This window comes from Kogia breviceps, chromosome 18 (genome assembly GCF_026419965.1).
Source record: "Kogia breviceps isolate mKogBre1 chromosome 18, mKogBre1 haplotype 1, whole genome shotgun sequence".
NCBI classification, from domain to species: Eukaryota; Metazoa; Chordata; class Mammalia; order Artiodactyla; family Physeteridae; genus Kogia; species Kogia breviceps.
In genome coordinates, this window is record NC_081327.1 from 56,562,171 (window position 1) to 56,579,550 (window position 17,380).

Genomic DNA, 17,380 nt, shown 5'->3' on the forward strand with positions numbered 1-17,380 from the left:
ATATAAATAAACTCATACAGTGTATGCTCTTTGTTTCTGGTTTCTTTCACACAGCACAATTACGCAGTTTCCTCCATATTGCCACAAGGGTATCAGTAATTCACTCCTCTACTCTGAACGTTGAACTGTGCGGCTATGATACCACAGTGTATATCCAGCCTCCTGATAATGGATATTTGGGGCGTTACAAACAAAGCTGTTATAAACATCCGTGTACAAACCTTTGTGTGAACACGTACTTTCATTTCCTTTGGTTATTGACCTAGAAGTGGGACTGATGAATCAGATTTTAGGGATATGTTTGACTTTCTAAAAAACTGCCAAACTGTCTTCCAAAGTAATCTCACCATTTGACACTCCTACGGCAGTCCTTCCACCCACGTGCCAGCAGCTGATGTGGTCATCCTGTCAACTTCAGCCACTGTGATGGGCGTGTAGTATTAGCTCACCGTGGTTTTAATTGGTGTTTTCCTAATGGCTAATGATGCTGAACATCCGTTCACGTGTGCTACTTGCCATCCATACATCTTTCCTGGTAAAATGTTCATTTTTTTAATTGGCTTATTTTCTCATCATTGAGTTTTGAGAGTTCTTTTTTTATAGTTTGAATACAGATCCTCTATCAGCCATGTAATTTACAAACATTTTTCTCCTAGTTCTGTGGCTTATCTTAATTTTCTCCACAGTGCCTGTCAAAGAGCAAGTTTTAAACTCTGATGATGTTTAATTCACTTTGTCTTTTATAGCTCATGTTTTTGGTATCCTACCTAAGAAATCTTTGCCTGTTTAAGTCACAAACTTTTCTCCTATGCTTTCTTCTAGAAGTTTTATGGTTTTAGGTTTTACATTTAGGTCTGTGATCAGTTTTGAGTTAATTTCTATATATAAAGGGTGAGGTTTGATGAAGGTTCCTTTTTTTGGCATATGGTTACCTGCTCCTGAACCATTTGTTGAAAAGACCATCTTTTCTTCACTGAACTGCCTTTATACCTTTGTCAATAATCAGCTGACCAGGGTGGTGTGGCGTCTGGGGCCCGTAGCCCGAAGCAGACGAGGCCTGGCCCGCGGGATAGGGCAGCCGCCACCGCCAGTCCCCGAACCCACCCCAGGGCCACCCTGCGAGGAGCCGCAGGCAGCGAGAGCCTGAGCTGCTGCCAGTGCTGGCACCAAAACTGACAAGCTGCTACTAAAATTCACATGGAAATGCAGCATCCCCGGAACAGCCAAGACAATCCTGAAAAAGAGGACCAAATCTAAGAGGACTCACACTTCCCAATTTCAACGTCAAAGCCACAGTACTCAAGACGGAGCAGTGCTGGCCTAACAACAGAGATGAATGGAACCGAGAGTCCAGAAACAACCCCTCACAATTTCACTCAACTGATTCTCAACAATGGTGCGAAGACCCTTCACTGGGGGAAAGAATGGTCTTTTCAACAAATGGCGCTGTCCAATAAAGATGTTAAAAAAAACTGTAAAATGAACAAACAAACAAATGGTGCTGGACAACAGGATGTCCACACGCAAAAGGATGCATCTGAACCCCTACCTCACACCATACACAAAAAATTAATTCAAAATGAATCAAAGACCTAAATGTAAAAACAATAAAATTCTTATCAGAAAACACAGGAGTGAATCTTTGTGACCTTGGCTTAGGCAATGATTTCTTAAATATAATACCAAAAGTACCAGGAATGAAAGAAAAAGTAGGTAAACTGGACTTCATCAATATTAAAAACTTTTGTGTGTCAAACGACAGCATCAAGAAAATGAAGAAAATTCCCACCCAATGGAAGAAAATATCTGCAAGCCACATGGCCCAGTAATTCCAGTCCTAGGTGTGTATCCAGGAGAGATGAAAGCACGTGTGCACACAAACACTTGTACATAAACGTGCACAGCAGCAGATTACTCATAAGAGGCAGAAAGTGGGCACAACCCAGAAGCGCATCAACTAACGGCTGAGCGGATGAACTAAATGTGCCCCGTCCACACTGTGGAATATCACTCAGCCATAAAAAGGGAAGCACTAGTACATGATATAACACAGAGAAGCCTTGAAAACATTATTTGCACAAAAGAAACCAATCACAAAAGATCACATATTGTATGATTCCATTTACGTGAAATATTCAGCAGAGGCAAATCCACTGAGGCAGAAAGCAGGTTAGTATTTGCCAGGGACTTGGGGAGGAGAAGTGGGGAATGACTGCTAATGGGTATGGGGCTTCTTCCTGGGATGATGAAAATATTAAAATTAAATTGTGGTGATGGTTACAAAATTCTGAATAAATTTAAAAAGCCACTGAACAGTTTAAATGGATGAATTTTACATTATGTGAAATCTATCTCATCAGCGGTGTAAAGAAGAAAGTCAATTAGAAAAGTTTAAAACCGTCTAATCTTTAAAAATGCCATCAAGGATATTCTCCTAAAGTCTTCAAAACAACCAGCGGAGCGTTTACATGTGAGTCTAATTCGGGCCCCACTGCCCCGGGGCTCGGTGTCTTCTCCCTCTCAGCAGCACCTTCAACACGAGGTTCTGAAATCAGGTACCGTGAGGCTTCCAGTGTTCTCTTTGTTTCAGAATTGTGTGGACTGCTCTGTAGTTTTCTCTACATAAATTTTATTTTATTTTATTTACTATTTACTTATTTACTCAGGCTGCGCTGTCAGGCTTGAGGAATCTTAACTCTCTGACCAGGGACTGAACCCGCGCCCTCGGCAGTGAAAGCGCGGAGTCCTAACCAATGGACCACCAGGGAATTCCCTCCATATAGATTTTAGAATCGTCTTGTTGATTTCTTTAAAATTTATTTTATTTATTTATTTATTTATGGCTGTGTTGGGTCTTCGTTTCTGTGCGAGGGCTTTCTCTAGTTGCGGCAAGCGGGGGCCACACTTCATCGCGGTGCGCGGGCCTCCCACTGTCGCGGCCTCTCTTGTTCCGGAGCACGGGCTCCAGACGCGCAGGCTCAGTAGTTGTGGCGCACAGGCCCAGTTGCTCCACGGCATGAGGGATCTTCCCAGACCAGGGCTCGAACCCGTGCCCCCTGCATTGGCAGGCGGATTCTCAACCACTGCGCCACCAGAGAAGCCCTTCGTCTTGTTGATTTCTAAAACAGAAAAATGCTACTGGGACTTACTTTAGCCGGGCGGTCATGTAAGATGACAGAAAGTTTGTAAGTTTAAAGGTACATGGAAAAAAATAAAAAATAAAAAAAAATAAAGGTACATGGAGTGATGTTCTCCCGCTGTCCACAGGTTCTCCCTCTTACAGAACTGTAGTCCTGACCACAGTGAGCTAGAGAGACCATGGTTAAACGCCCGAAGCTACGTAACTCCAAGGCACTTCACTTTTCGAGTGTGACAGGAGTCCCAAACCTAAGCACATGCGTATCATACATCCGTGTCCTACAAGCAGCCACTTATTGACGAGTAGGAGAGTGCAACTCACCTGCAGAGAACAAGCACACAGTTTCAGCTGCGCAAAAGAACCGCAAAAGAACCGTGTGCTTTATAAATAAGAAGATAGTTGTGTTTTTTTTTTTTTAATCTTCCTTGTGTCTTTCCTTTGTGCCTCAAATTACCATCAACAAATGTAGTGTGGGCAGTAAATCCCTTAGGGCATATCAAGTTAGAATCCCAAAAGAAAATGAGTTGGACTGCTGGCTAGTGAAGGATTATCACTTTCCTAAACACAAGAATCCTTTTATCAGTTATCACATCAGGAAGAGCAAGCTTTTCCGATAACCAAACCTTTTTCTTTAAGCACCAAAACACTTCATTCAGCTTAACCATTTTGGGTTAGAAGCGTCTTACACTGAAAGTTAAGCTGTGGGACAGTTATCTCAGAGCTGCGAGCGGCCTCCAGGCGCCTTTTGCAGCTGTCCACTCTGCCTTCAGAAGACTCACGGCGCCCCATCCTGCCAGCCTGCCGCCTCCCCACCCTGATCACAAGGCCCTCCCCTGGGGAAAGGCCACTTTGAGAGGCCAAGCGTCTACCCTGCCAAAGCGCATTTCTTTGCAGAGAGGGTGTGGACTGGGGCCGAGTCCAAGCCCAGTTTGATCAGACGGCTGTGAGTGGGATCCGTGTGTGGGATCTGAAGGGCTTGACACTCAGCAGTTCCCACACAGGCAGGCCCTGTGCAGGGGGACCTCGCCGGCCACCAGCCCCTCAGGGTATATCCGCCAGCTGGCCGGAGGCAGGCCGACTGCAGAGGAGAGGAGCCAACGCGCCCAGCGTTTCAGGGACTCGCTGGGCTCCCCAACCCCAGCAGTCCTTGAAGATGCTGGGGTCCTGAGGTTCTCTGGTTGCTGACACTTGGGTGCTGGTCGCAAGCTCTGACAACCTCCAAAACCGAAGGGAAGCCTTTCCCATACATTTTGAAAAGACACAGCTATGGAGTAACAACTGATCTGCACAACACAGGACTTCCCAAATCAAATGAGGGTTTTATTCTTGTGGTATTAAAAGTACTTGAAGTATTTTGATGTAGCTACGCCCTTTGAAAGGTTAGTAAGCTGCACAGTATAAGTACTAGATACTAAGCAGAAGCTGCTATGCCTGAGAACACTTCCTGGTGAAGCTGGAAGCAGATTTTCCTTATCAATCAGTTTCCAACAATGCATGTGGTCAAAGGAGAACCTCGCGCAATGATGGGGTAGTAACAGAACCCTGGTGACACAGCCAGCCATGCACACGCAGCTAAGCGGGACCAGGAAACTCAGTCTGGCCAGTAAGACATAAGTGGAAGCGTCTAGCGGCTTTTTTTGCCACACCTCGCGGCATGTGGGATCTGAGTTCCCCAACCAGGGATCGAACCCGTGCTCCTGGCAGTGGAAGCGAGGAGCCCTAACCACTCGACTGCCAGGGAAGTCCGTTTAGTGGCTGTTTTTAAGAATGCTCCATGAAAAAGAGGTAAAAGTAACCTTTCATTCTCCTCTTCATCCCATGTCCTGTTGCCTGGAATGAAAATGTGAGGGCTGGAGTCCTAGCTGCCATCTTGGACCATGAGGCTAAGGGCCACCTCCCAGAGATGTCAAAGCAGTCAACCGGAGGGAGCCTGGCTCCCTGCGTATTTTATGGAGCACAGCTGCCATTCCAGCCCCAGAGCCGACTCCTTGTACACTCCGATGTTGTTTAAGCCACTGTTATCATAGATATGTAATTCTAATAAACGGCATGCTGTTTATTAATTATTAATTAATTAATTATTATTATTAATCGATTTTCACAATTCTCTACTTTAGCCAACTCTGGTGACCAGCCACCAGCAGCTGAGCATGTCAGTCTAGAGAATATTCCCCACACACACCAAGGAGTTCTGTCATCCAGAGGGTGCAGAAGAACAACAGCTCACCTCTGCAGGCACTTACTATACCCAGACCCTGTACTGAGTGCTTTGAATGAACTGTCTCATTTAATTCTCCCCCAAACTCCATCCTGTTTGACTGAATGGAGGTGCTGGGGCACGGAGAAGTCCAGCATCGTCCTCGGTCACACGGCGAACAGGGCCACAACAGGACCGCGAACTCCAGGCTGTGCCCGAGCCCAGCCCCTCCCCCTCGTGGAGCCTGCTGAGGTCCAGGGGGAGCAGCCCCCCAAGGCCCAACAAGCCCACCGTGGAGATGGTCCACCCACAGGGCCCAGTCCCCACTTCTATCTCCCGCAGCAGTGGCACAGTGCTTTGCAAAAGACTCGTCTTTTATTTAGAGAAATAAAAGTACCACTTCATGGTAAATGTTTCCTTCCTATCCCTTAGAGGAGAAAAGGGAAAAAAAACTTAGCATCTTACCTCAAAGGAACATTCAACATTTCTTTCATTTTTTTTGTGTGATAATCCCTTCAGGTCTATCTTTTCAACACTCACTGTAAAGGTAAACAAAACAAAACAAAACAACAACAAACAAAATTATAAAAATGAAGTAAGAGCTTGAAGTACATATGATTAGTTTGCATCGATACATTAGCAACTTTTCACAGTACAGCTCCCAACGCCCGGCCCCGTCTCCTCTGCGGTGGGTGAGCTCGCCGGCAACGAGGAGGCTGCTCGCTCAGGAATGGAGGGCGAAGGTGAAGGTGACACAGAAAAAACAGGCAAAAAATAAAAACAAATCATAGAAGAGAAAGAGGTCGGAGCTTGAAGATGCACAAGGGCACAGACCGTAACTATAAGTGAAGACTCGTTATGATCTGGCCTCATTTCTGAACAACTAATGCTCGACGTTTTCCACCGTGACTGTTTAGAGACACGGCTGCCCAGAACCTCTCACCGGCATCTCGTCTCCTCGTCCTAGGACAAAGCCAGGCTGGAGGCGTGAGGACAGCAGCTGCGGAGGAGACCTGCAGACCCCTAGCGCCGCCTCTGCAGAACAGGGCAAGGGTGCGCAGAGGCCGCGGTTGCACAGGGGGACAGGGATGAGAAAAGGCAGTCACCGTTAGAGAGCTCCAAAGCCACCCATCACCTCTGCATACCTCCCTTTTCACACGCAAGGGTGCGTGTTTTTTTCTCCTCAAAAAGAAAACGATACAATTAAGCTTCTAAGCCCTTAAGCTTTAAGATGCAAATATCTGAGCACAAATATTTGTTGAAAATAAAACAGCACGTATCAAACATGATGTAGTTTCCAAACTCCCAAACCACATTAAGGTACGTGTGTCCTATTTCCGATTCAAATACTAAAGTTTCTCAAGTACCGAGTTGACTGACTCTTGAAGCTTAGGAACCCTGGGCGGGCACGGGCGGGCGGTCAGCTCTTATGCCAAGACCGTGGCAGATGAGGGAGGCTTTACCTTCTGAACAGCACACACACCTTCCTGCACGATTGTTCACCAATCTTTCCAGAGGCCCCTTGGCCGTGCACTGTGGGGATTTCTGCAAGGCTTCAAAACCCGTCCCGCATGGCACACTCGACAAGAGCTTCTTAAAGCTGTTAACTTACACTTTCTGCAGACGCCCCACTTCCTGCTCGGCCATACCTTCCACAGTTTTCTCCCGGGCCACCCCCAGAAAGCTCTGTGCTCAAAAGTTTGGAGGGAAAATCTGAGAAACTCCTTTTTGTAGGCTGCCCATGTACATGAGCATATTAAAGGCTCTGAGAAGTCCTACAGCAAATAAAGGTACATTTTTAAACCACGGTTCCTCAGTTTCTTTGGCCACAGAACCCTCTCCTCCCCTAACATGCCTGAGCCCCCCAGAGAACACGAGCAGCTCTGTGCACCGGGCTCCGGGGAAGGTTCTAGCCCTGCACTGCCCCCTGCTGCAGCCACTGGCCACACGGGGCCACTTAAGTCGGGGCTAATTACAACGGAGTAAAATTAAAAACCTCGCTCCTCGGTTGCACTAACCGCATTGTAAGCGCCCCCACGCGTGCAGAGCGGCTGCCATGCTGCAGCGGACACAGAAGCCCGCTCGTGCCAGGGAGCTCTACCGGGCGGCACTGTTCTAAGCGAGGGGCGGGCGGGCCGCAGGCTGCCCTCGGCCTGCCTGCCTGTGTAAACGGGCTCTGGGGCACGCGGCGTGGCCGTGCGCCGACGCCCCGCCGATGGGTGCTCGCCACCCCAAGGCGGCAGAGCCCGGCGGCGGTGCCAGACTCCGCACGCTTCCCAGAGCCACAAATACCGACTTTCTGGATCTTTGCAGAAAAAAGGGTGCCAATCCCTGCCCTAAACCAGCAACTGTTCATTCACCAACTCGTCTTACAAAGCTCCGGCTGTGTCCCGGGCCATGTTCCAAGGGCCGGGCACACAGCACTCAGCACCGCCGATGGGTCTCACACTGACAGAGGTTACGGCCTGTTGGGGAAAAGAGCTTTCACGCCCTGAATTTGTCTCGAGTCTCTCTAATTTTATCAAGTTGCATCAGGGTTGATAGAGATCTTGGGAGACACTTGAACCCATTTGGTTTAGAGTATTTTAAGCTTAAAATAGCATCTCACAGGAAGGAATTACTCTAAAGAAAAAAATAAGAATGTTTTCTTCCTTTCTGGCAAAACAAAGAAAACACTGCATTTAGCAGCTGTGCACTGCCCGACCTCACTCGGTGAAACTACTCACTGTTCCTGTCTGACTTCCCCAGTCAGACTGTCAGCAAATAAACAGCTCTTATGTTTTCCCAATCACTGTTTTTAAAAACTTACCCACAATGACCTCACCCTAATCCAGATCCTTTACTTGTTTAAACAACAGAACGTACAAAGTCAATGAATACAGAAAAATGTTATCCGGCATTTTCCCAGGCCACGGAACACCGCCGTGCCCCTCAAAGTTCCAGGACTGAGTATGAAGATTTATGAAAAAAAAAGAAAAAACCCCAACTGGACTGAAAGCGGGAAGTGACTCATATCTGGACAGGAAAATGTGAAAAGCAGATGAATGTTACTCAGCTGTTTTCAAATAAAAGAGGCATTTTGGACCACAGGACTGAAACGTTTGCGAGACCTCTGCAAAATCACCAGCCCGGCCGACTCGGCGCTCCGTGTCTGCGCCTTCAGCCCTCTGCAGGCAGCTGCGGCGGCCCCGCACGGCCAGGGTGGCTCTGGGCCTGACACACGGCCGGCCGACAAGTTCTGCTGCTTCCCTCTTGGTGCCGCGCCCACCGGGTGGCCACGCGGGGCTCCGAGGGTGGGAGGACGGCCTGCCGGGGCGGGGGCAAGGGGGTGGGAGAGGATGTGTAGACGGGCTCCTGTAGCAGATGAGAGTGGCGACAGTGGCTAACACAAGGGGCGGCTGCGGGGGTTGAACTGGGCGGCTTCAAAGGTGTGTAAGCATAGTCTCGATTTTGGAACTATTAAAGACTATGTTTATAAGAATAAAAACATGAAAAATGCTTATAATATTACCTGAAAAGGTATAAACTGTATGTATAACATGCTTGTAGTTGTTTAAAATGTTAAAAGAAAGACTGACTAAAAATAAATGATCAAAAATGATAGCGCTAATTGTGTCTGGTTGTGGAACTACGGGTAGTTTCCCTGTCAAATCTCTGTAATGCGGTTTCATAATTTTCGAGTGTTTACCTACACGCATACAAACGTGCTGACAGCCCACTCAAAGTCTACTGGTAGATAATGCGGCCTCCCTCCCTCCCGCCACCCTCGTGAGCCCTGTAGACTGTGTCATCTGTCACACACAAAGTCCCAGTACTTTCTGAAAAGTGCCAGCAAACTTGTGTCAACTGGAGGGGCTAGACACCAAACCATCACCTGCAGGGAGAGAACACATCCAAAGACAGGATCGGCACCGACTGGAAAAACCCCGAGCCCGAACGGGCGCGGTGCAAAGAGTGCAGCGCTAGGGCCTGGGAAGGACGTGACCCTCGCTGGGGTCCAGACTGTGCAGAGGCTCAGGGCAGGGCACCCAGGGCTGCGTCCCCGGGACTCGAGGCCACCAGCCTGCTCTCACGTCGAGATGCAAAGAGCAAGGTGGTGTGCTGTTTGCTTTTAACATTTCTTGTGTTCAAACCTTTCTTCTTTTCTCATTCAAGACGTACACTAGGAATTCTCCTCAAATCTTACAAGTTAGAGCACACCGCCTTCACTAAGATGTGTAATTGCACTGAACTACCATTTTTATAATTGGATCAATGCCTAATTTAAAAACCAGAGCACTAAAAAAGTAACTGAAAAAGAAGGGAGGGAGGGAAGGAGGGAGAGAGATGAGCGTAGAAGAGACCGTAAAAGGCCCCACAGTAACAGCCCAGGCAAGCATCCCGAAAGGCCTGAGAGGGGTCTGGCGGAGTCACAGACGATTTCCACACTGCCAGGACCAGGAAACCACTCCCCGGACCTTAGCCCAGGGAGCTCCTGCTAAAACCACCACAGCCTAAGGGCCACCTTCGCTCAGCCTAACTGCCACAGCCTAAGGGCCACCAAGGGCCTTCAAACGATATCCAGGAGCTGATGGCCGGCCACCTCACACCGAGAGGACACGACACCTAGAGACGATGGCTTTGCTATGTCCCAAGAATGCGGCACTCTTTTGGAACATTTTCCCTAAAGTCTTCCGGAAAAAACCGGGTGGTTGGTAGTTTTCTGCCAATTATGTGTTTTACTTGATTTCAAAGGATCTTTATTAAATAGCTTAATTCTGTACACTCAATAACAAGAAACCCCAAATTACCAAAACTGTGCCAAGAGAAAGCACAGTGAAGAGGCTATTCTTCATGAGCAAAGGCAAAGACGGGAACCATCACGTTCCAGCGCAACACCTTCTTCTCTCAAGTTCTCTACAACAGAACTCGACGTCTTCAAACTTAAAGAAACTGCACCAGACTAATATTTGAGATGCCTCCAGCTTTACAATTGTTATTACTGAAATCTAGTTTTCATCTAAAACTTGAAAACCTGTACTCTTAAAAGTCTCAACTGAATAATGATGTTCCTAAAATATCAAGTTACTTTCTCACTTTCATTTAGTTGTCTGTGTTAATAGGAATAATTTTTTAAAACACTGCTTCTTTTAACCGTCCTTACAATTCGAACATTCACTACCACGCTGATTAAACTGACCCTCTTCCCTACCTCTTTTTAGGTCATGTTATGTTTAAGAACTCTGTAACTTATTTTTCTTTGATTTTTTATCATCTAGCTACCTTGCATTAATTTGATTTGTCAGTTCTCCAGAAATATAGAAAGAAAAGCAGTACCTGATCCAGAAAACATAAAGCTGATACAACGTATTTCTAAAGTAGCAAAAATAAGAAATGAACACACAGTCCACTGGAATGGTTAGGGATAGGGCACTTGAATCTCGGGGCCTGAGGAATTCACTTGTTTGCGTATTAAGGCAAACGTTTTATTCAGCCTTGGTACGCACGAGGCACAGGAGCAGCCGTAATGATGGGAAAATGACACCGTTCACGGCAGGGCCATGGGGCTAGACTTCAAAGGGAAGAGGGCCCAGCGGGCAGAGGGACGCGGCGGTCAAGGCCCAGGTATGACAGCACCTGTGCTGGACGGGGCTGTGCGGCGGCGGGGACGGGTGACAGGAGGCCGGGGCGGAGAGGACAGACCCACAACCGGCTCAGCGGGGCCAGGGAAGCCCAGGGGCTCTGCAGTCAGACAGGCTGTCTGAAACGTGACACTTTCCAGCTCCGTGACCTTGGGCGCAGTTATTTAATCCCTGAACAAAAGGAGCTCCGTGAGACTGCGGCATCACCTGGCGGACCTCCACAAACTCCAACCGGCTTCCCAAGGAAGGCTGTACGTGAAAATCTTCACCATCAATAGTACAGAGCAAAAGTAATGCTTTCACGTCATGGGTACTTGAGTTTCCTCTTCTATTCTCCTCTAACACAAGGGTTGGGATCTCAGGGTTGGGATCCCAGCTTATCTTAGGAACGCTGCTTATCTGTGACTCAGTTCTATCTGTGAAATGGGGACTGCTGTTAGAGCGAACCAGCTTATACCTGAGCCCCACAGGTTCTTAGGAAGATCAGATGAGTTAACGTATGAAACGAGCTTGGACGCCACTTGACAAGAGGAGTCAGGGTTTCCGACTGTCCTTACTGCTGTCCCCTGAGCTTCAGTACTGAAGGAATACAGAAGTCTGACCTCTTTACAAGTTAAATTGTGTCACTGAAAACTTCTAAGAAGCAGAGACAACCCACAACAGAAGTAGGATACAGAAAAGACAGAAAGAAAACTTTAGTAACACTCAGAGTGGCTTCAGACTTTCCGAAGAGCAGTAACAGGGCACCGGGGAAAGTGCTAACAACAAAACCAGGTTTACCTGCTGGTCAATTTCTGGGTGGAGGAGACCATCATCCCCATGGCCACCGGCTGGAGAATACCGTAGATAATTAGCAAGGTCTGACTGTCCCCTAAGGATTATGATGTCTGAGAGCAGACAATAACGGTCCTACCACAGATCCGCCTCGCCGCACCCAGGCACGTTGGCAAGAGAGTGACAGACACAGCCGTTCAACTGGCAATTGTATTAAAAAACAGGAACGAGGGGGTCTCGGTAATTGTGCCTACAGGAAAAAGCACAATGGTGAAGGAAAGGCCTTCCCCTTAAGCCTGCGAGGGTGCAGGACACAGGCTCCCAAGGTGCGGGGACGGGCTGGGGACAAAGGCAGCAACGCCCCATCGAGAGGTGTCCCTCCCTGGCGGACACATGCAAGGAAGAAGCCCCCCTGGGAGCGCGTGAGTGGCGACTGCCCACCCGGACACTGAGGCCCTGCTGTGTCTTCAGAAACACTGGCCCTCCGGCCGAGCCAGGGGTGAGCCGACCACGCGCTCCCAGGGCTGCTAGGAGGGCGACCTTGCCCCCCAACACCGAGCGCGTTTCCAGGCACCCGCGCCCGGCTCCAGACCAGGAAGCCCAGAGAGGCCTGTCCCTCCCCAGCGAGCCCCCCAGAGCCCGCACAGCTGGCCGGGGACAGCCGGCCCGACTCTGTCTAGTGCGGCTGCACAGAGCCAGACCTTCAAGAGCCAGGGGGCTCAGCCTGCTCCCAGACGTGCCCTGCCGCCTCCAGGGCCGCACCGTCCGCGCTGAGCTAGAGCAACTGCACGAGGCGCACCTAACAGCCCAGGCCCTCACTCGCGTGAGCCACACGCTCCAGGCTCGGAAGGCACGCGCGGCTGGCGGCGACGGCCTCGGCGCGGAGAGGACATACCGTTACTGCACAGAGCGCTACAGGACGGCGCTGCCCTCCGATTCAGGAGCCACTGCGGCGTGGGGCAGGGAGAGGCGCAACAACTTGCGCTTTTTCCCCCCTAATAAACATCAAGATGTGAGACGTTTACAGCCGAGATCCACTCATGTGTAACTTGCAGGATTTAGAAAAGCAGTACATCCTACTAAGACTAGCACCCCCCAAGATCTGAGAGCATTTAACCAAATGGCACTGCAAACATCTCCTCCTACATCCGACGCTCCCCCCTCTGACCCTGCAGACCAAGGGCTCACCTCTGGAGTGCTTCCCTCCAGGCCTCTTGGGCAGCGACTCCTCGGTGGAATGCGCGGACGTGTGCAGGGCGTTCTCCAAACTGTTACCGACACTGCTGACGGGGGTCTCCGTCCTGGGAGTGACCTCAGGGGACAAAAATAGAAACATCTGATTTTCTTCCATGTAGTTCATATGGAATGATTTCCATTTTTACTTAAAAGACATTTAAGTTTACTGTAGCTTCAAACTTTTCTATAAAATGTGTGTTACTAGTGCAACTATAAAGCACGGATTCCGGCAAAAGACAAAAATTTCACCAACCCACTCCTCACCACTGAAATTTAAAAACATCCCAAGTCTGAGCAATCGTGGAAGTTCATGTCTTGTGCCAGTGGCTCACTCGCTGGATAGAAACTGTTCACCAAGCCAACAGGAATCATATACCTATATCTGAGGCACAACCTGATGTTTTATTTCTGCAAATCATAGAGTTCCCTATAAAATTAAATACACAGCAGGACTGAATACGGTCCTTCTATAAATCTTGAAAAAAAAATAATAAAATGCTCTTTAAAAAAAACAGTAAAGAACAGAATACAACTTGATCTATTTGGGGGTACATTTTTAAAAAGAAGATTCTAAAATTACATTACACATCCATTTCTGGGAATTTGTCATATGAAGTACTTACACGTGAGAAAGAGGTGGGGCGGGATGCTCACTGCAGCACTCGTAACATAAGACAAGATACTGAAAACACCTTCAAGAGCTACTGACAGAGGCCCAATAAATAAAGGGCTGCCGCCCAAGGGTCCCCACTCTACACGGTAAGGGACGCGCACCTAGACCAAGCGTCCGAACCAAGCCAGAAGGAGCGTTCCGTGCCCCCTCCCGTCTTAGGGTTACAGTGAACGTGTCCGTGTGTAAATAAACAGTCAGGGCCCGGAAGGATACGGCAAACTCATAACCGTAAGTGATTTCAAGAAAAGAGAGGAGGCTTTCTTGGGCAGGGTGGGGAGGGTGCAATAACGTTCTTTTTTTCCCCGTAATAATGACCAGTATTTGAAAATTTTATAGCCAAATATATTTATTACTTGTAGGATTCAGAAAAATAAAAATGACCAATGCTTTAATGTCTTCATATTCACAATTTAATGTACATCAAGATTTCAAAGGACAGTAGAGAAAAATTAAAATGTTAAAGTTTATCAAAAGAGGTGAGTTTCAAAAGGTAGAGGGGGCTTCCCTGGTGGCGCAGTGGTTAAGAATCCGCCTGCCGATGCAGGGGTCATCGGTTCGAGCCCCGGTCTGGGAAGATCCCACATGCCGCAGAGCAACTAAGCCCATGCGCCACAACTACTGAGCCTACGCTCTAGAACCTGCGAGCCACAACTACTGAGCCCACGTGCCATAACTACCGAAGCCCGTGTGCTAGAGCCCGCGCTCCACAACGAGAGAAGCCACCGCAATGAGAAGCCCGCGCACTGCAACGAAAGAGCAGCCCCCGCTCGCCGCAACTAGAGAAAGCCCGCGCCCAGCAACGAAGACCCAACGCAGCCAAAAATGAATGAATGAATGAATTTTTTTTTTTTTTAAAGGTGGAGAAACACCACGCTACATACACAACAAAGGAGAAGATCTGGGAAAAAGTGGAGCATGCCTTCTGGTCCCAACCCTGACCCGTGCCAGGAAGCTCTCTGGCCTTCACTGTCCCTGGTTCTCCTCGTTACCTGGACAGCAGGGGGGCGGCAGCACAGCCCCGGGCCCTGCTGTGTAAAGCCCGGGCCCAGGGCATCAGGCAGAGGGAGCAGAGCAGGTGGAGGCGGCACCACTGCCGCAGGGCAGGACGGTACATGCCATCTCGGAGACAGGACAGCCAACCCGTCACAGCCGGAGCCGCAGCCGCAGCCGCAGCGAGGCCGCAGGCTGCCCACAACAAGCTCCGCCTGCTCCAGCTGTCAGCCTCTGGCCAGGAAGGCCTCCTGCCGTGCACGGTGCCACGCAGGGACGCCACGCAGGGACGCCACGCAGGGACCCCACGCAGGGGCGCCACGCAGGGACGCCACGCAGGGACCCCACGCAGGGACAGCACTCACCACAGGTCTGGTCAGCCTGCCAATTTATGTAGCTCGAGGAAAGAGCTCCTCCGCACCCAGTATTCCTCCAAAAGGTCCATTCATTTGATAACGTCCACCAAGATGTTAGCAAGACAGCTACATTTTTCAGTTACTTATATTTACAATTTAACTAAATTGGATTATTTCCTTTAGGTGTGGCAAAGTTTCTTTCATCATCCAATGGTCAGAGTATTCCAGAAATGAACTTCTCTCCTATTAAATAAGATAATAGCACTAACAGGCACAAGTAATTACTCAAAGAGCAAGATTTTAAATTCCAAACAGTAAATATTACTTTGGGAAACAACTCAGGAGGTTACCATTTTCAGCTATACGCTGAACCTAACGGCAGCAGACTCCCCCCCCCCCCAATCTGACCTGACTCCTAGGAACCCCCGTGTTCTCTCAGCTGCCTTGGCAAGTCACTCTAGGTCCTGGTCCTAAGGAGAGAGAGGCTGAGCGGTCTCAACAACCGACAACGGAGACACTGGGCCTGCTGGCCAGTGAGGAGCCTCTCCTCCCCAAGCAGAGACACACATGCCCCCGCCCACCCTGCAACAGCGCAAAGGGCCAGAGCAGAACGCCATCCTCCAGACTCTCAGCCTGCGGGGAGGTGGATGCAAGCGTGGACCAAGGGCCCTGCAGTCCCTCTGGCTAACACTGTGGTTGGAGGATGCAGCTTGTGAAGCAGGGGAAGCAGACCCGCACAGGGTTCCCGGCTCGGACCGCACGCAGAACCCCAGGGCGCTAAAAGAATGCAGGCCAACACCCCGCCGAGCCAACCAGGACCTCTGGACGGAGGCCGGGACGCTGGTGTGGCCCTTTTGTTCTGTGCGTGAAGCTCCCAGGGCCCCACGTCCAGATGCCGGACCGTCCCCAGAGAAGAACAGCGAGCCCCTTCCCTGGATTCACAGGAAAAGCTACAGGGTGTAGGTCAACGCGCCGTGGCTACAAACAGAAAGGGAGAATCTGGGAGCTCCCCATCGAAGTGTATGCACTGCATCTGACATAAATACATGAAAGAAAACTCTTTAAAACTGTAACTACTGGGAAAGAAAGATTTGTTTTCCTCGGTACTTTTTCCCCAAAGCATTTCTTCCTAGTCTTCCAAATGTTCACTTTTTCCAACCAAGCCTTTATCTTCACTTTGCTCCTTTGTTTACATTGAAAGCTGTCTTCACTTGTATTTCCCAGAAAGGCTGTTTGGGGTTATTTGTGGTCAAGTTAATTTGCCCCATGTGACCTCTGCAGCTCAGCCCAAGCGCTCTCTGACTCAGGCTCACAAGCAGGGCCCCGTCAGCAGCTTGGCGGACACAGGAATAAAGACCCGCTCGGTTCCCAGGGTCGCCTGCTGCTGCTGCTGCTGCTGGGAAGGCGCTGAGGAGATGCTCTCCAATGACAGAGCCCGGCTCAGCCCTGACGGATGTTTCCCATTAGGCTCAAAGCCCCTTTTCCTGCAAGCAGCCGGCTCTACTTCTAAACGACGCCCGACGTGCTGGCCGGCCAGCTCACCTCCCATTTCACCTTCACGGCCGGCCTCTCCTACGGCTCACGGGGTCTGGCTCCTGTCACGGCCCTGACATCCCCCACAGCACGGCTCCCCTCCACTCCATCCACTGCGGCCACCGGGGGCGGCACCGACGGCCAGGAGGCCTTTGCCCCAGCTGTGCCCTCAGCCGGGAGCCCCTCAACCCCATCTCGTGCGCGGCTCCAGCTCCACAGCCGCGGCCGCAGCCCGCTAACCATGCACCACGGCCAAAGCTTCGTCTGGCAAACGTCCAGCTTCCTCCACTGCACCTAGCTCGTAGGGTTTTTATGAGAATTAAATGAAAAGCATTTAAAGTAGTTAAGTGTGCTGGAAAAACAGCCAGGGCTCAGTGAGACGTTAGCGGCTGCTATGACCACTGCACGTGCCGGCCAGACACAAAGGCCATTACACGGGCTCAAGTGCCGACACACGGCGCTGTGAGGACACGTGGAGGGAACACATGCCCACGAGGTTCCGCAGAGAAGCTCCCCTGGGTGGCCTCGAATCCAGGGGCAGGGTCTGTGCTTGACCCCACTGTCTGCACCCCGAGTGCACCACGCCAAGCTACACTGCTGACCACGCCCAGGGTCCAGGTCCAGGCAGCCCCACGGTTTCTACACCCCCATCCCAGGAATCTGGGGGCTGCCTCCCCCTCTAAATAGACACTCCGCCTACAGATGGACTCCTCCGTGGCAGGCGATCAGCACACTGCAACTACAGGTAGACAGGCGCCCTTACGAGCGGTGCTCACACGCCACTGGTGAGCGACCTCGTCCCCAACCAGCACATGCAAATCGGTGCAAGTGTCCCAACAGCAACTGGGTGTAGGTAACAAA

At 50.0% G+C, this 17,380-nt stretch overlaps 1 protein-coding gene across 3 annotated transcripts in view; it reads right to left on the reverse strand.

The window, feature by feature from the left end:
* ZCCHC14 (zinc finger CCHC-type containing 14) overlaps positions 1-17,380 on the reverse strand; it is a 58,335-nt gene that overhangs the window by 19,063 nt on the left and 21,892 nt on the right. For all 3 annotated transcript variants that reach the window (XM_067018548.1, XM_067018549.1, XM_059045893.2), the window contains exons 2-3: positions 12,920-13,043; positions 5,802-5,875 (exon numbers count right to left, since the gene is read on the reverse strand). In XM_067018548.1, the coding sequence (XP_066874649.1) occupies positions 5,802-5,875; positions 12,920-13,043 (198 nt within the window). The remainder of the gene's footprint in view (positions 1-5,801; positions 5,876-12,919; positions 13,044-17,380) is intronic.